We start from the raw sequence: 19,451 nt of genomic DNA on the forward strand, positions 1-19,451 counted from the left end.
TGATCGTTCAGGATGTGTGTGGTCAGAACTGACTGAGCTAATATCCGAGAAGAGAAGGAGGGAGATAGACCATATAAGCCCACCACAGCAGTGACAGTATCATACTAAGACCCAAATATGGAGTGTAAGTGCTGTGAGAAAAAACATACAAACCAATCACAAGGTCTCTGACATGTTGCATAGTTTCCTGGAAGACCTGTATGAGTGACTGCATACTTCAAATCGACTCTGGCAGCATGACTGTGCTGACACTAAGAGTGATCACCACAAGCTGAATCCAAATAACCCTTCCCCGTCTGTCATGGTCATGCAGGCCCACCACAAGCTCTTTATTTTAGAAAGAGTAACCTGCTGAGGTCACATAACACTAATGCAGTGGATTTCCAAGAAGTTCTCGACAGCTCATATAGTCCATGCAGTTCTTTACGGTAAATTTAAAAAATGTCGTGCAAGCTACAAAAAAATTTCATTGGTGACCAAAATGGAAACTCGAATGTCTGCCCCTGCTATAGTTCACTTTCATTCTACTGCTCTGAGACGAAGAGTGCCATTGCTGCATTTGAAACCATAAAATACACCTTGCAGCTGCAGTAACTGGATTCTCCAAGTTGTTGATTACAAAACAGTTACTCACTACTTCTCAATTGCTAAGCATTCTATATTGCTAAATCTCAGTTGAGACATAATTCTCACCAGAAGGTAAAACATAATGTGTGTCAATCAACCTGTTATACAACTGCTTCGAAAAAGGAAGCAAACTCAGGTTTGTGGCCTGAGAATTAGGTCGCAAAGCAGTTATGAGATGCGAAGCAGAAAGCTGCAAGATCTTACCTTCAGGCTTACTGCAAGAGTGGTCAACCTGAGGAAGTGGCTGATCTTATACATAGCGGAATGTACAGAACTCAGTTTCCTTTCTTTTTGTGTTCACACATTCTGCTGCAATCTGGAGAGGGCTGTGAGAGCAACTGCTGGTTCTCGTCTGAAAGATTTTACTTAACTTTGAGTGTGCTGTGCACAGAAAATACAATCTGAGCATAATAGGTTGATGACAAAAGATACAAGTCACAAGGTCAGTGTGGAAGAGTTTTTATAAGAAATTGTATATTTGTCCATAGCTGCCATTTCTGACAATACTTTAAAAAGCTGTACATAATGGAAATGGTTGAACCTTTCTTTTTTACCCTGCAAGGTGTATCATGGACTTCCTGACAGTGAAGGGAAAACCAAAGATAAAAGACTGAACTAAGAGTGTGTTGATCCCAAAAATAATTTCATCCATGCACGCACGCACGCACACACGCGCGCGCGTGCACGCACACACACACACACACACACACACACACACACACACACACACACACACACACACACACACACACACACACACACACACACACACACACACACACTCAAAAATCTAAAAACTATCTCAAAAATGTAATTGACCAAAATGTACAAAATACTAAAAACAACACTGGTGCTGAAAATACAAAGATAACCATGGACATACAGTGACAACACATGGCAGGTGAAACCTTGAATTTTACATTATATTAATAATTTCCATTTGTGGAGAAATTCTCACATTTGCTGTTCATACCAGCTGCTGCAGCCAGTGCTCCAGATGTGTGGCAGGACTTCCACCTCAGCAAACAGCAGACACAACTGTTTCCAGATTGACATGAGTTTCCTAGAAGGCCCTTGCCAATAAAGGCCTTTGCGATATAAATACATTCTTCCTCCATCAATAAATGTTTTCTTTTCCCTTTTCATTTTGTTCTTGTCCCATGTGCCCATGTGAAGCAGAGATTTGGAGCCACTCAGCAGATTTGATAGGCGTCTTTGGCTTTCAGTTCTGGAGCCTCATTTATTATTTAAATTGGCCTTCTTCTCTTAAAACAGGATCAAAAACAAATATATGGCATTCACACATTGAACAAATATAAAATTAGTTTTGGAATTAGACATTTAAAAAAAATAAAAACTGGATGGAACTTAACGTTGGAATAAATTTGGTCTGAACACAGGAAACTTTAATAAGTGAGGCACCCATTAAACCCACTGACAGCAGGTTAACTGTGTGTCTACATGGACAGAGGCCTGTAAAGCAGACTAGTATGGCTTCCTTTCTTCATTGGATAATGTCTGTGATTTTAAACACTATGTAAAAAAGTCTTGAGTTGTAGCGTCTCTTCCACTGATAACCTGTTGTGGTAGAAGCTGAGTCCGGTCAGAAGCTCAATGTCTCGGACACGGGCAGTGTGAAACTGCAACCAATCCTCCACCCATGTCAGCTCTGCTCCAGTCTGCAGAGAAACAGAAATAAGAGAGAAGAGAATGGAGGGGAAAGAGAAAATAAGAAGATGTATTAATGTTAGCTCTATTTTAAATGCTCTGCTTTGACCATATTTTCCACTATAGAATGTGTCAACAGGTTTCCACAGGAGTACACTGCCTTGTGATGACACTAAAAGGAGAGGAGACAATGGTATTACTCACAGCAGCACAGCTCTCTGTGTGGTCAGGCATATGTGGCAGGATGAAGGACTTGGCCTGCAGAGGACCCTCGCAGTTAACAGGGCTGAAGGTCGAGTTCCCACAGCTGGTCAGGATCACGAAGAAATGTGTTGGGATGGGAGCCGCATTTCTAGGGAGACATGAAAGCTCAGGGTTTAACAAACTGCTGCCTCATTTCTGTAAATCTCTTATTTAAACTTACCCGATGATGTGCAGAAAAAATGAGTTTAATACTTTATTTATGATGTGTTAATGGTCAAAACCACAAGTATCAAGCTAATTAACTGTATGTAATGTTATGGTGATGCAGGAGTGTGCAATCAATCACTGTACTGTGTGAAAATTCTGCATAATAAAACTAATACTCACTTCAAACTGAATCTAATGGCCTAAATAGGAAGTTCACTGCACTCATAACACAATGCTGAGGTGCAAGAAGTCTAAAAAGGAAGACTCTGTTCAATCAAAAAAGTTAAGCCAGTCATTAGACCTTAGTAAAATGAACAGCTAATGGTTGCATTTTAACCACATTTCAATTTATTCATGAAGACCTCTTTCTTTTCTAACATATACTTTTCATGTCAAATCTTTCCTCAACTAACCCTGTTAAAAGCACAGTGAATGTTGGTTTGTATTTACAAAATCAATTAAAATTTATATTGATTCATGAAAAATCTACTGCCTGGAGTCTGACTGTGTGTTTGACTTACGCCAAGACAGTTTGGAATGCATCGACGTTCCCATCAGCGTTTTCGTCGAATATTGGCCCACTCATAACATTGATTCCATTCAGCTGTTGTGAATATTTGGGGAGTAGTACGTTGTGGAGATGAGTCCAAACATCTGCAGTATGAGAACATTCACATGTATATGACTTAGTGTTGCACAACTGATAAATGTAAAGAAAAAAGTGGTGACATCATAGCAATTTATAATAAAAAAAAATACTTTGACACATTGGGAAAATGGTTTATTTGCTTTTTTTCTGAGAGTTAGATAAGATTGATACCACTACATCAAACTATTCATTGTTTTTTGTCATGTGTTATTGATTTGTTGACAGATTTGTATTCTTCTATGTGCATGGAATATTGTTTGGACCTAATGATTTTATTTGATCATGTAAAATTATTGTTTGTATTGTGATATATAATTCAATGAACTAACTGGCCTCCCTCCATAATACTCGACACAGTAATGAGCCAGCAGGGGGCAGCAGCGGCTAGCTGATTCATATTTAAGCCTCCTGCGTACACAAACTCCAGTGTGTGGTGGTGTTTCTTTCAATGGGGCCTCATTCTAGTGAGAGAGTTTGCATTTATAGCGTGGGTGGCCCCAGTGGAAACCCGAGCAGAGCTGACACACTCAGTTTCTCCAAACAATCACCCAACACGTTCAACATGTGTCAACTTAAGCATGGCTTAAGTTTGCAGGCCACAGCATGAGATCATTTAATGACGCAAACCACAATACTTTCACACATGACACAGGTCATTTTGCAATGCATCCTGGTATAATGAGTGCAGGTACAGACATAATCACCATGGGATTTACAGCAGGATTAAGGAATATGTCTGTATGAGCAAGAGAACAAAGACTAAGGGAGTAAACCGACGTTCAGCCCATTCCAGTTTCCAATGATTTCATATAAATGTTTATTAGAGTGAATCAGCTCAGTCAGATTACAAACTAAACCCACTTCAAAGTAAATCTTACTGTATAGAAAACGGCAAGGATGGCATGAGCATTAACTCTGGGAAAGTTCCTCTCAAAAAACCTGTAATTGTGCTTTTGCAAAGAGAGCTTCACTAAATTAAAGTACAGTAGTGCCATGTAATTTCAGCGGTTAGATCTTTGGACTCTTTTTATGTATATTTAAGAACCAACTGGGGTAAAGTATAGCCTGCTTTAGGAAGTCCAGGTTTGAAAAGTATAATTGAGAAATAAAAATGGCTCACAGGAACGGGCACAATACCTGCTCTCTGAAAACTTGAGTTTGTTTGTTTTAAAGATTATATTTTCTGTATTTTTGCCTTTATTGGAGAGTGAATAGTGAAGCAGTAAACAAGGTGAGAGAGAAATGACATGCAACAAAGGTCCCTGGATGCAGCTGAACTGCGGATACTGCAGTTATGTGGCATGCACAGTGATCATTCAGCTACAAGGATGCTCCGAAAACTTGAGCGTTTAACAATTTAACAAAACAGAGCATGAAATCATGGCTACTCATGATCCAGAGTATCTATTCAGCTCACTGGTTGATTGAAGTATTCACTTCTTGTTTAGTTTAAGAGCTCTTGTTCAGATGGCAAATTTAACTCATCTCATGCCATTTCTGGAATGATTTTTTAATTTATGTAACACAATGATTGCCATTTCCATTCAAGATATGAGTGAAGCTAAAAATCCACAAACCAATACATCTTAGCATGACTGACTTGCCTTTAAATGCAGGGAACATTGGTACCATGTTGCTTGAGATTAGAGAGTCTGTCTCAGGTCCGCTGGCATTCAGATCTATAGACAGAAAGTAACAGAGCATGTCAACCATTTGGATATGGATTAAAATGCAAACTGCATGTAAAGAATAGAGATTTACTGGATGAAACTAAACTTCAGTGTCTGTGGATCAAAAATACAAAGAGGTAAAATCATTAAACTGCACATTTCACAGTGTGTGATCATTTCATTTGAGGCACAAGCCAGATAAAAAATCTAATTCTGGGGGGTCCAAATCTCTCTGGTGAGTTTTACTTCACTCTTTAAGTTTGTCACTTCCCTTTGTGGTTAACGGTATGCACCTGAAACCAGAATTTCATTATATATAGAAAGAATCTACAGTGTCTCAATTAGTGGGGGATGGGACGCTCTTTACTGTTGCGGCCCTAAAGCACAGGTTTTTACATGAGAATGTGGCTCTAAAACACGTCAACTTGAATTCAACACCCAGCTGTGGATGGAAGAGTTGTGACCCCCCCCACACACACCCACTCACTGGGGGGATGCAGCAGGCCATAGGTCAAATCTGGGTCATCACTGAAACGCCGGCACAGCTGGCTGGCGGCCGGTGGGATGCGTACATCAGCACGAACACACGCCTCTAAATCTGGGCTCATGGGTCGGAGTCCGGTCTGAAAGAGAGGATCAGTCAGTGGTGGACAGTGTTAGGACTACAGGCCTGCACTCTGGGCGTTGTGTAATATCACTTGGCTTGGTTTTGCTTTGCCTGTGTATATGGGTCAGCGAGGCCATAGCACTGTTTCTGTTTGCAGAGCTCTCTAAAAATAATAATCTCATCCCACTGCCCTGTCAGAGAAAAACGCCAGATTTTTCAGAAAAAAATGTACAACTTTTGACACTTCATTTCATGGGTCAGTAATTCCCAAACAATTTCCAAGATGTTTCCAGCAGAATAAATTAAGTCCTATAATAGCTAGCATATTTTAAATCAGGACACAGCAGGTCAGCTAATCATGCAACAATGCTCCGAGTCTAAAAACATGCTAATAAATCTGTGTGGCTGTACTGAGCTACGGCAGTGCTTCGAGCTAAATTCAAACAACAGCATGACATGCTGACATGTTGCCATGGATCTATTATAAGAGTGGATACTGGACTACAAATGGTGCTGATTTAGTCCTATAAAAAATGCTTGGCTGGCGCATGTGCCAAAAAAGTTTCTTCCAGGTTTGTTTCTGTGTTACACGGCCCACTGAACATGCACAGTGGCCGCACATGCAAGTTCACGTTCGGCCGATAGACTTTAAATTGTGATGATGTCATGGATTTTTAAATCGCTTTTCTCAGCTTTAGGAAAGTTTTACAAATATAAAACCTCAATGGATCAAAAACTGAGATTGCAGCAGTTCAAAGTGCCCTGTCAACAGTTTTACAGATGTTTCTTTTACAATGGAAAATGCTATTTGGGCCACAGGGGGATTTTTCACTGGAATACCACAAGTTGCCACTCGGAAAAATGGCGGCACTATATCCAACTCTTATAATAAATCAACGCTCACATAGATAAGAAGCTAATTATCACGTATAAGTGTCTTCATTTAGCATGTTTGCATGATTACATTTGCTAATTAGCAGGAAGCGCAAAATACGGCTAATGGTGACAGGAATATCAAGAGCATTTTTTTTACCTTAGGGTGGAACTAGATGAAAAGGGAAGGGATTAGTAAAATGAAATGCCTGTACCAAATTTCATGACAATCCATTCAGAAGTTGTTGAGACATTTCCTCTAAAATCTAAAATCTCAAGTCAGGGGAGTGAATGAATGAATGAAATCATGAGGTTTCATCTTCTGGGGATTACTGTATTTGTTTAAAAAAAAAAAAAAAAAAAAAAAAAAAACATTCATTGAGTGGTGAACAGAGCCACGTTTAATCTTAATGTTATATCTACTTGGCTTCAAATTTAGCTTTTCTTTAAAAATGAAAAGAAAATCATTATTTCCCTATAATTAGTGCCAAAAAATGTGCCTCTTTCCAGGATATTTGTTGGAAATTATTTGGAAAATGAAAGACCTCAGAAATGTACTGTACAAAAATAGTAATGCTAGTTTCTGCTGGCAGATCAACCGCATGGCTTCATACTTTTCATTGATTCATTGATTTTCTGGTAGGCAAACTAGCTTGAAAAGAGCTTTATGGAGATATTAAATTTGACAAGCTGTAAGCTGTATGTTTGTTGTGGGTGTGCAATTGGGTTTAGCATGATGCAGTATGTTATGCCATGACAGTTTAAAAGAACAATCGGACGCATGATTCTTTGTCTAAATAAAGACAGATAATATAGTACAAGCCATATTTAGCTTGTACTGTATTTAGATAAAGCTCGATTGAAAACACATCTACATCCTCTCTTGCTCTATCATTCAGACAGAACAGTACAACAGTGTGAACTCTCCTGGGAATGTATCACTCTGCCTGAGGTCATGATTTACACTAAAACTCAACCGCATAATGAGAAAGACAAGAAGTGTTTAAGCCAACATGAGCACGGAAGATGAGTAACAGCTGCTTAGAGAGGAGATTCAAATACTAAACAACCTCTAACATTCTCTAGCCAAACCCTACCCACACAAGAAATATAGCTGGGACAGCTCAACTGAACGGGCTATGTTTAGAGATGAAAGACAGCTCAAAACAGAGGACTCACCAGAGGCTGGATGGTGAACGACACCCAGAGAGGCATGAGGCGGTCTTTGCTATACCCATTGAGGTAATCCGAGTGGTGCAGAAGACAAAAGGTGGCACCTGGTTGGACGACTTGAGGGGTGCCAAAAGGATGATGGAGACGACGTAAATTGGCTTTAACATCTAAAGGAGGAAAAAAAATCAGCTTTACACCAGTTTTCAGGTACAATATCAGATCAAAAGTATGTGTAATTCCCCTAATTCCAAAACCATGGACACAAATATGCTGCTATAAGATTTCCACATGATTTTGAGACTTGGCTGGAATTTGCTCCACAATATTAGGTCAGGCCCAGATGTTGGCCCAGATGTTGGACAATAAGACCTTGATCGCAGTCGGCAGTACAGTTCATCCCAAAGGTGTTGGATAGGGCTGAGATTGGGGATCACTGAGGATATTTCCATGTGGAAACAGGAAAAGGGCCTTTCCCTAAACTGCTGCCACAAAGTTGGAAGCACACAGCTGAAACTAAACGTCTAAAAATATATTGTATGCTGTAACATTGTGATTACCCAGAATTGGAATATGAACCATGAAAACCATGAAAAACAGACCCAGATGTACAAAAAAGTATCCAAACACTGCAGTAAATCTTATATTTCTCTTTGAAAACCAGTACAAATGCAAAGAAAAACAAACAGATACTCACTGTCATTAGTTGTCAAGAGAAGTCTGTTCATATCTTCCTCCTGAAAATAAATGCACACTTTTCAAATCAGTTCAAAGTAAAGTAGGGCCGCAACTAATGATTAATTAATTTATTATTACTCATCGATTAATCTGCCAAATTCTTTTCTTGATTATTTGATTAGTCATTTGATGTATAAAATGTTAGAGAATGGTGAAAAAATGTTGATCACTGTTTCCCAAAGCCTTTAAATGTCTTCTTTTGTCCTAAGGTATTGACCTTACTATCACAGTAGACAAAGGAAACCAGAAAATATTCACATTTCATAAGCTGGAATCTAAAAAGTCTAGCATTTTTCTTAAAAATGACTCAAAATGACTATTTGATTACGAAAACAGTGGGTGACTGTTCTATTAATTGACTAATCATGCAGCTGTACTCTGCTGTAAGTTTTAATGAACCTCTGCACTGAAGTTATTAAGGTCATTACCTTAGAGTCTGTAAATGTTGATGGAAATTCTGATACTGATATGGCTTTTTATGTGGCTAGTAGCAATTATATTTCTATACAATCATATTTCTGTGTATTGGTCCTTTTTTAAGGAAACACTATTTATCATTTGTATCAGAAATTGGCCATCTGTGAAAAAAATAACTGCTTTGAACTTGCTCAAGAACTTGGAGAAGCAAACATTAACTGTAACAACTACAACAACTTCATTAACTGACAAACATACCATTATCTTGTTTTGGGATGCGCAGGTGCACTGCAGGTCATCACTGGGGACGGGACCAGTAGCCTCGCAGGGGATTTCATGGGAGATTGGTGCTGGGTGTACAGGGAGGTAGAAGGTACGCTTCAGGAGGTGGTTCAGACTGCCGTGGGTCCCGTTGTTTGGAGCAGGACGGATTTCAAGGAGATCTGAAGGAGAGAGAGAGAGAGAGAGAGAGAGAGAGAGAGAGAGAGAGAGAGAGAGAGAGAGATAGAGAGAGAGAGAGAGAGAGAGAGAGAGAGAGAAAACGTGCATGAGACACTACAAAGGACAGCAATTTTTTTAAGATGCGGCCATTCTATGGTGACATTTTTATCACTGGGTTAATCATAGAGATACAGTAATTCAGTGACACCTCTAAGCACGTTTCACAATGTACAATAGTCAGCAGGGGAAAGTAACACAATGGTCACAAAAAAATTTTTTTAGGGTGCTACCAGCCAAGAGTCCATTAAATTCACATATAGGGCACACATACATTATTCTTTTTGTTAAATCATTAGCGACAGTCAACTACACACACACACACACACATACACACACACACACACACACACACACACACACACACACACACTCACACGCACACATACACAACACACACACACACACACACACACACACACACACACACACACACACACACACACACACACACACACACACACACACACACACACACACGACTTTGACTTAGAGTATCACACCTACTGTCGTTTTTCTATGCAACGTCTTTCCTATTTTATATGTGTCTCTTCATTCTAATCTCCAAATAATTTGGTTCAAATTACTGGGTTAATCTGTTGATTTGATGACATGTGTTAGCTGCCCTTATAATTTTGTCCTCCCGTTTTTCATGTTGCATGTCTGTAATTTGTCTTTTTTTGGTCTGTTCTTTACACACATCTATTGCATGTCTGTCCATCCAGGGAGTGGGATCCCTCCTCTGTTGCTTTTTCTGAGGTTTCTCCCAATTTTTTCCCTCATAAATGTTTTTTTACCTAGTTTTTCAAATCAAGGGTTTAGGAACAAAGGATGTTGTATTGCTGTACAGATTGTAAAGGTCCCTGAGGCAAATTTATGATTTGTGATATTGGGCTGTACAAATAAACTTGACTTGACTTGCCTGACCATCTTTTTTCTCTAATGTGGTTCATGTGACTCTTTTCCCCAGAAATTCTTTATTTGGAAGCACCCGGCTGAGATTGAGTGCAGGAGAAGCTTCTTCTGAACTGTGTTGCTGTATTTTTCTTTTCAATAAAACTGCCATTTACAATGTTTTCACAACTGTAAGACATAACTGACTCTTGGCAACAGTTCAATGAAAATTAAGCCTAGGTTGCAAAAAACTGTAATTAAAATGTTCCTTGACGTTTAGATGGAGCGTGAACAATGGTATAGTAGATAAAGTTCACTTTGTGGACATGATTCACTTAAAAAACATGTGGTGATCCATGTCAATAAAAACAACTTCACAATATTAGATCTGTATTTTACAAAATCATTCATGCACCAGTTATGGAGGACAATAACTCTCCACTTTATGTTAATTGCTTTAAACAATCAAACGATAAAACTAAATACTTAAGAGTCAGCTTCGGTGCAGGGGGATAAAGTAAAGTAAAGTTACACTTACCACACATGAGGTTATATACTTCAATGTTTTCAAAAGGGGGCACAACAGTTTGTCTTTTAAATCCTGGACCATAACCAATGAAGATGGCCTGAAAAAAGAAGATACACATTAACAAACTGACATTCATGTATTTATTTAGACACATTTCCACATGTAAATACAATTGAGAGTACAGTGAACTATATTAACAACAGTGTCCAGAGGTATAATAAGGTAGGTATAATTAGGTAATGTGGAAATGATTCAAAATACTCAACTCTGAGTTTTCTTTTAAAATGACCTCACATAACCTTGGAAATGTAAGGTGGGACGTGAGTAAACCGACTATTTCAAGTACACTCTGCTCTTGTTCTCTGCTTTGTGTTGGCAGGCTTAAAGCTTTTTTTAGTATTATGTGTTTCTCATGTGTACTTTGGGTGTTTTCGTATCTGCTCTTAACTTTAGTTTGGTTTCTTTCTATCTTGCATTTAGACTCAAACATTAATTTCTAAATCTTTTTGCAACACTGACCAATAAGCTTCTTGTCCAACAGATTTGGAAGAATCCACAAAATGTTTCTTTCTGCGTCCAATTGCAAATAAAGCTTGATCAGAAACACTTGTTCTTCTGTAATGGTGTATAAGAAAGATAAGTCTAAGGTTAGGGTTAAGAGGAAAATAGAAATGGAGCAATGAGTGACGCTGTGCTTTTAAGCTATGTGGAGCTGCCTTTGAGCCAAATAATTTAACTCTAAAATAGATCTGCTGAACTGAGCAGTAGATGTAAGAGTGCTTGTCAGCTCTCAAATGTGAGTGTAATGAAAAGAGCATATGTGATGTAAAAGGAGCATGTGCCCATTAAACTTTACTCAACTGGATGACAAAACATCAATGATTTCTCTTTACAGGAAAATATTTAATAGAATTTACCCTTTGCTTGAATTTAGATTAGAATTTTTGTAAAAAGTGTAAGAACTATTCCTTTTAAATACAGCAGCTACAACAAAAAATATCACACAACTGGCTTCCAACTGAGAGTTTGCATGATAATTAACTAAGATATGAAAGAAGAAAAAACATTTTTGCTTTATGAAATTTTGTGAAATCCTTATTATCTGTACATATTCCTTTTTCAGAGTTCACAAGACAGAAAAAAGTCATAAACCAGCCACCGGCATTTCATCTGTTTGCTGTTTAAAGCTTTCTTTCACATCTGAACAGTTTCCTAATTTTATACGGAAAGTGCAACTAGTGCCTGTGGCATTTTGTTCTTAAAGTAATCTGGCACCTGTTTGATTTAAGCTTTCTGTCCAGTCTGACTGCAGCTGACAGGTGGACAAGGCAGCAAATGACGGAGGTAGTTAAAAACCTCTTGTCGCTCTGAATCCTACTTAACCTGAGCAATGGAGTGAAAAGATGTGATTTGGTCTTGGTGTTGTATGTCCTTTTACTCCCCCTCTAATTCATTCAGAATGTAATTTCAGTAGACAATTCTGTGAACTTCTCACATCGCCAAATCATCTGTCCTGTTTCTTATCAGTGAGTGGATCATTTTTATCTCACCAGCTGCAGCACAGGTTGAATTTTATGTTTAACTAAGATAAGTACCTGTCAAGCATTTATTGTCAAGCCTACTTGAAGTAACACTCTTCCCACATGTGAATGCCCGCCAAGTCTCATCAGACTGTATATACTTTTTTTTATAAATGTGTCGAGGAATTATCATGGCTTTGCGGTTTTTTAGTCTAAACAGGACGTGATTGCTGACAAACACAAGCCTTCCTTCCTCTGACCTGCATGTTGTTGAAGAGGTTATCAGAGCCGTGGAATCCGCCTGTGCAGTACTTAATTTCCTTGCTGTTCCTGAGGAGAGAAAATAAAAACACCATATCTGAGGAGTTTAAATACACACCGATAACAGACGTGAAAAAAAACAAACAACAACAGGCAGACAGAATGGAAGTCAGTGTAACACCACTCTCATCTCATTTTCAGGTTTAATTAAGTCATATTACTGTATAGCGTAACTACATTCTGCGTGTTGCATCTGTGTCTACTGTAAGTCGACTGATTTCATTTTTCAGCCTGAAGCAATTTTCCATAATTACATGGTTGCTTTCCATCGACGCAGTTGTACAACTCCTCTCCAACAGACCACGTTTCATGATTGCTGTCACTAATTACTGTCAATGCTTCAACTTCTGTGCATGCTCAGACTCGTGTGTGGCCAAAGAAAATGACTCCTTGACATTTACCGTACCAGCTCTGGTATCGTAAGCAGAATCTAACAAGCCAAGAGTATTTTGTATACATGTCAAATTACACAAAAAAGCTAGATATTTTGAAATGTGGCCATTGCAAATCATTTCGATTCTCACTTTCCCACTTTACTTCTCAGAACAGTGAAGTAAAGTGGGACTGTGACTGATGGGAGACAGAATGCTATGGTAACTACAGTAATCATGTTAGTTTTGCAGCCATAACAAGGAAATTAGTTTGTTTACAACTTGCAGAGACTCTAACAAACATCTCCACACTCCTGATCTGGTTAGCAGATTGAATGAGTGAATGTATGAGCGGAGATCACACTGTTGAACGTATCACAAATCAGGGCGTGCTTTAGCCACAGTCTCTGGAGAATTAAACAGGATCAGTAGAAGACTGCTCCAGGAGACGGAGGACAGAGAAGTTAATAGATTAAACCTTAACTATGTTCCTTTAGATATGTAAACAAAACATCTGCCAACTGAGATCCAAACACATAGGTCTGACTCTGATAAGTGGCGTTTTATCTGTGGGAGAGGTTAATTAGTTGACCCAAAGCACATTTGACAGGATAAATTACTGACATGCCCCAGAGTGCAGCAATAAAATACTTCACAGGTCAAGAAAAGGGAGGGTTTTTGATTAAAAAAAACAAGGAAACATTTTGACATATATTTGGCACCAGGAAATAACACATAAATCATCTCTGGTGCACAGGATCAGAACTTGTAACATATGTTTTATTTTACTGGGTCTTAGAAGGCTTTTGACCTCCTGAATTATCATTTTGGGATAAATTGTGGCTTTAATAGACTTGATAAAACTCCCTGAAACAATTGTTGTGTTGCCCTCCCTTCTGCTTCTGTCTTCCTATTGACAGTTTCTAAAGAATTAACACACATAAGTAATTCCAGTTTATTGCAGCTTGGGTCATATTTTTGTAGTTTAGACCTGCTGATTGCTTGCGTTTCTCATCTTGATCTGACTTCTTTTTAGTGCTCCTTGAATTTCCACATTAACAACGGGTGAGTCACTTACAGTGCAGCCTGCCAGCCCTGCTTCATGTAGAGGTGTCCTCTCTCTATGCGTTTGTTGTTTGCAAAATGCATCCGTTTGGGGAGGTTCTCTTTGAGATAAGGTCTCATTGGCTGATCAGGGGTCCTGCACTTCAGAACAGACACAGACGAGGAGAATCAACAGATGGCAAAGGGAGAATGGGTTTGTTTGACATGAAGTCAGGCAAGCAGATAATTTTCCATTCTTGTTATCAATACAATAGTCACATTTGAAATACTTCGCATACCGACAGGTTCTTCACCAGGCCCTCATAGTCAACTGGGGAGAGAAAAAAAGGGACATTAATAATAAAGACAAGGTCAGTGACACTTGTTACAAATAAACTGACACTGAGTGATGCTGCAATGCTGGGAAGAAGGGAAGCTGGGAGTTACTGTTGGGTGGACTCACAGGAGGAGTAGTCGTCTGGGAGGCGGCTTGGCCTGATGCGAGCAGCTGGACCTTGGATGATAGTGAAGTTGGCAGTGTCTGCTTGGTAAGATGATACATATGCTGCTTTTGTACACAAAGCCTCCTCCATGCCTGTATATAAATGAAAAAAAAATCCATGATCATATGTGTATGCTTTTTAATGTTTTGAGTGCTTTTTCCCTGCGAAGCCAATAAGATTTATTTTTCCGTACTGTGTCATTACACATTAAACACTTTTACAGGCCTTTAAATTTGCACAGATGCTGTGCGTGATTTGAAAATTCATTTTTACATCACATTTGTGGACAACATTTTGGGTGTGACATGTGAACCCTGGTGGATCTTTCTTTGTTTCATGTCCTTGATGATGAGCACCAGACTGATAACTACAACAAGACGTCAAAATGAATATCTTCTCTTGGTAGTGATGTCTTTGATGAGGATAGCTGGGTATCGCCCTGAGCCACATTCATTCCAGCGCATTGATCTTTAATACACCTAATTACAAGACTAAACATATGGCCTCCAGATGTCCGAAATAACTTTTTCTTAAAATATCCTAACATGCCACTGAGAACAGTTTTTCCTGGTTAACTCCCACTGAACAGACTCATTTTTCATCAGCTCTCCTTCTGGCATGTGAATGCAGGTTTCCTGCAACAGGTGCAGTGACTCAAGGCAAACATGGGATGATGACACTGAGCCTCTAATGTCCCTCTTAGTGCCGCACAGGCTCTAAAACAGACTTATGTCTCACTAATGTGAAAACCACAGAGATTTAAGACGGCTGCACAAACTTTGTAAGTAAATGGTGTAAAAGCCAAAGAAATTGTCAGGCACTCAGACTCAGGTCTCAGTTGTTCTCTTATTATACTGATTAAAGATGCTTTTAGTGTTATTTTTGCCTTTTGAGCAAAAACATACAAGTCACGTGTCTATTATTGAGTAGCCTTTTTTAAACCACATTTTTTTTTTAATATTTTAATTGACTGTAAATTTAATTCTATGTTTATTCGAGTCTGGGCAAATCTGATTCATTTGTAATCACAGCTGCGGGGACTAGTTGTGTGTGGTTGTCTCACCATGGTCAGATACGATTATGATGTTGACACAGTTATGAAGGTCTCTCTGTTTCAGGCCATCCATCATCATGCCCAAAATCCGATCCACATTCTTTAAGGCCAAAACGACCTGGAAACACAACAGCAGTTAAAAAGTTAAAGTGTCACTGTGGCAGCAAAACAGTTCAGAAAAACAGTGAGTCAGTTTTTTCCATACGTACATTACAAAGTTCATCATCAGCAAGTGAATCATTGGCAAATATAGAAAACTACATGTCAGCATTGTTCATATCCTTCACTGTTGTAAATGTGTTTCTGTCCAACACAGCAGACGGAAGCAAGATGCTGCATGAACACTAACATAACAAAAAAAAAAACTGGCCTCAACTGTTCAAGTGTTTTTAAGACAATAAAAATGATGTTTAACACAATATTGAAAAAGCATTCAATATGAAATGAAACCATTACACTGGTGTATTACACAATTAGCTGTTTTTATCTTTGATGTTTCTTTGAACACTTAGTCACAAACAAAGCTGAAATTATTATTTGATTAATCAATTTGCTAATCTGCATCTATTTTGATAACTGACTAATCATTTAAGACATTTTTTAAGGAACACTGCCAAACATTTGCTTGATACAGCTTGTTTTTGTCTTATGTTAAGCAGTCATTTGAGTATATTTCAATTTTGGATGTTGGCTGAACAAAATATACAACAAGAAGATGTCACCCTGGGCTTTGGAAAAAGGTGATCTATTTTCACAATTTTCTAGCATCAGTTGTTTGAAAACATCGATATGGATTATTCACAGGCTAGCTCCATTACTTCCAGTTACAGTTCCAATACAGTGAGTGCACAGCAGAGCAAGGAGAGGGAGGCGAGTGGTTTACTTTTGAGTCTCATGCTAGGGTCAAGAATAAACTTTGCTCTTACAGTACTTGTCATGTCTAGACCACAGTTTTTTTTGGTAATTAACAACTCATAACCACAGCTTTAATGTTTTAATGAATTACTAACCTCGTCGCTTGCTGGTCCGTAACGATGGCCTGCTGAGTCAGGTTCATCCATGTACAAAGTGATAAAGTCAGGTCTGAAATCAGAGAAGCAAGTGTGATGCAAGTGTTTCCTGGAGGATACTCGCAGCAATGTCCTTTGTAATGATAATGAAGACCATATGATACCTTTCCTTCTGAGGTAAACTAAGCCATTCAAACACTGTCGCCACTCTCTCCTCGAATTTGATTTTCCTGTGCAAAAAAAGGGGTTCATGTAGTTTATGAACACATCAACGCACAACAATATAGCGCCGTCAAATCTCCTGTCACAATTATAGTGCAGAAGTGAAATCAGAAGCATGTAACATACTGTAATGAATTTGCTCTTACGTATCATATTTCTTGTAGAAATTTGGGAGGGTGCCATTGATGGCTACATCTGAGCCGGGCCAGAAGAATGTTCCTGCTTTCTGTTTTTGATGCATGGCAGTTAGCCAGACCTGAGGAAAGGAGAAGAGAAAAAGAAGATAAGAGAAAAGGAGACGAGAGAAGATGAGACATAAGGAGCCAAAGAAGAAGAGAGGACAGGATGAGACACAAGGTGACAAAGACAAGAGGAGAGAAAAGGAGAGACAAAAGAAAAAGTAATGAAGAATGAATGAGAAAGAATGAAGAAGTGACAAAAAGAGGGGACGAGGAGGGACAAAAGGAAAAAACAATAGGTCGGAGAAGAGGAGAAACAGGGAGAAAGAAGAAGAAAGGATACAAAATGAGTGGAGACAAGAATAGAGAGAGCAGAATAGGAGACAAGAGGAGACGAAAGGAGAGAAGGGGACAGGAAAGGAAGAGGAGAGCTTTATGTACATTCATGATTAATTCAGTAAATCTGTTCTATAATAATATCAAACTCATTCATCTCAGCAGCAGTGTTTAGTCCATCAGGATAAAAGTGTAATCTCTCATAGCCCTGACAAGACTGATGGAAATTTAATTACATATTTTTATGCTACTTCGATACCTGTTACACTGATCTGCAGGTAGGTGTGTTTTATTCATGAACTGCAGCCTTAAATAAGCATATTTTAGCAGATGCACTTAGTTATATTGGTTCAAAAGTCATTGCAAAGGAATTCACTCCTGCAGAATAAATCATTCCACATGAATCCACATTGATGTAATTCTCTTTCTGTCCTGGAAAGTCATATGGCTGCATGGTGTATTCTCAAGAAGAGCAGGCTGTCACAAAGTTGAGGAATGAGATTGGAAAACCGCAAAGAGTCTAAACAAGCACAAATCGCAACCCTCACAAGCTGTCATTTAGCACGAGCTTAGTCCATAATTATATGAAGAAGAGAACTGATTCCAAGTGATCAAACAAGTGTCTCGTGCCGTTCATAGACAGACAGCTAATTACCGCCGGATCTGAGCACAATGACTCAGTTTTTTCCACTACCATTTTTTTCATATTTCTTACACAAGACAGGTGCGTTCTCTTGATTCACTTCATGTATTCCACATAAGCAGGCGTCTTTTATATTTCACAAGTCACCAAACAAAAGCTGGCTCCCAGACAAGTGAAGGAATTATTACGAAATGATTACTCACTACTGCCTTGTGGCCTCGCCAAACAGAACTGAACTCCCTGTAACATTTTTTCAGCATGACAAATATTTACTTAGCAGTGAATTTTCACCTTTGTACACAGGTTGCACTTACTGGCTCTCCTTGATACCATTTGGGGTTATATTTCTCATCACTTTTCAAGCTGAAGAAGGCGTTTCGGGTTACATCGTACATCTTGTTGTCCACAATCCCATGAGACTCAGGATAAAGACCCTGCAGGAATCAAAGGTAAAATCACACAGGAAAGGCAAGATGATTTGATATTGTGGCTGCAGGGATTTACAGTGATAACGTCCTTTGTCCTCCCTTTCTAAGCTAAATATTACCTGTAACCACCACATATTTTAATTGCAGAGGTGAAATCCACTATTTAAGCCTCTCACCTCTGCTCTGCTTCCTCTCCATGAGCACATGTAAACCATTAAACCTCTATAGTAACTTCTCTACATTTATTTCACAGGTGCAGGTACAAACTTCCTGAATATCTCAGACCATAGACAACACTTTTACTACTACTACTTACTACTTTTACATTTTAAATTGAAGATGCATCTTTTTGTCACGACTTTAATTTTAAAGCTGCACTTCATGATTTTTATCGATTACAGTGCGTTGTGGACGCTCTGAATCAAATGTTATGTATATTATTATTTTATTATCTATTATTTCCCCCAATATATTCTTGTCAATTTCTTATGTTACAACTTCTCGTCAAAAACATACTGTCATTAAATAACAGTTTAGGACCAAAATACTGTACATACATTGCACAATCACCCATGCCTACACACACATACACACACTTACACTCAACCTGCATCAATACTGGATAAAATACAAATGAAACAAATTATTTCCTTGCCTTGTTTACAATTTCTTTTCAGATATAGCCTACATTTCCATTTTTTATGATATTCATATATGGTTCCCAGAGCAGAACAAAGTATTTCTACTTGGCCGTGGCCTTGTAAGTTAGTCTTTCCAGACCAATACAGTCCGAAAGCTCCTTTATCCACATTCTCAATGTTGGAGTGTCCATATTTTTCCAAAAAAGTGCGATAGCCATACTGGCTTGAAAGTCCAAAGTCAAGAAGTTTAGTCTGCACACAAAGTTTGGCATTTAAATTGACTGTGGTATGAAACATCTCTGACAAGCATTTTATAACATCCTCCCAGAAGTTGAATATTCCCATAGACAGCGGAATAGAGCGTCTTTTCTCATCCAAACATTTAGTACAAACATCTGGGATATTCGTAGACATGTGAGGAAGCTTGA

General features: G+C 38.6%; 1 protein-coding gene across 1 annotated transcript in view; it reads right to left on the reverse strand.

Annotated features, from left to right (window-relative positions):
* Positions 1 to 1,070: 1,070 nt before the first annotated feature.
* enpp1 (ectonucleotide pyrophosphatase/phosphodiesterase 1) overlaps positions 1,071 to 19,451 on the reverse strand; it is a 29,143-nt gene continuing 10,762 nt past the window's right edge. Inside the window, exons 6-23 of the mRNA XM_062437037.1 lie at positions 18,269 to 18,388; positions 16,943 to 17,052; positions 16,739 to 16,804; positions 16,575 to 16,647; positions 15,574 to 15,682; positions 14,471 to 14,602; positions 14,307 to 14,338; positions 14,042 to 14,169; positions 12,532 to 12,601; positions 10,761 to 10,848; positions 9,089 to 9,273; positions 8,373 to 8,412; positions 7,685 to 7,845; positions 5,513 to 5,648; positions 4,960 to 5,034; positions 3,228 to 3,360; positions 2,500 to 2,647; positions 1,071 to 2,306 (exon numbers count right to left, since the gene is read on the reverse strand). Coding sequence (XP_062293021.1) covers positions 2,154 to 2,306; positions 2,500 to 2,647; positions 3,228 to 3,360; positions 4,960 to 5,034; positions 5,513 to 5,648; positions 7,685 to 7,845; positions 8,373 to 8,412; positions 9,089 to 9,273; positions 10,761 to 10,848; positions 12,532 to 12,601; positions 14,042 to 14,169; positions 14,307 to 14,338; positions 14,471 to 14,602; positions 15,574 to 15,682; positions 16,575 to 16,647; positions 16,739 to 16,804; positions 16,943 to 17,052; positions 18,269 to 18,388 — 1,959 coding nt within the window. The 3' untranslated portion in view covers positions 1,071 to 2,153. The remainder of the gene's footprint in view (positions 2,307 to 2,499; positions 2,648 to 3,227; positions 3,361 to 4,959; positions 5,035 to 5,512; positions 5,649 to 7,684; positions 7,846 to 8,372; positions 8,413 to 9,088; positions 9,274 to 10,760; positions 10,849 to 12,531; positions 12,602 to 14,041; positions 14,170 to 14,306; positions 14,339 to 14,470; positions 14,603 to 15,573; positions 15,683 to 16,574; positions 16,648 to 16,738; positions 16,805 to 16,942; positions 17,053 to 18,268; positions 18,389 to 19,451) is intronic.

Source organism: Scomber scombrus, chromosome 17 (genome assembly GCF_963691925.1).
Source record: "Scomber scombrus chromosome 17, fScoSco1.1, whole genome shotgun sequence".
In the NCBI taxonomy this organism is placed as follows: Eukaryota; Metazoa; Chordata; class Actinopteri; order Scombriformes; family Scombridae; genus Scomber; species Scomber scombrus.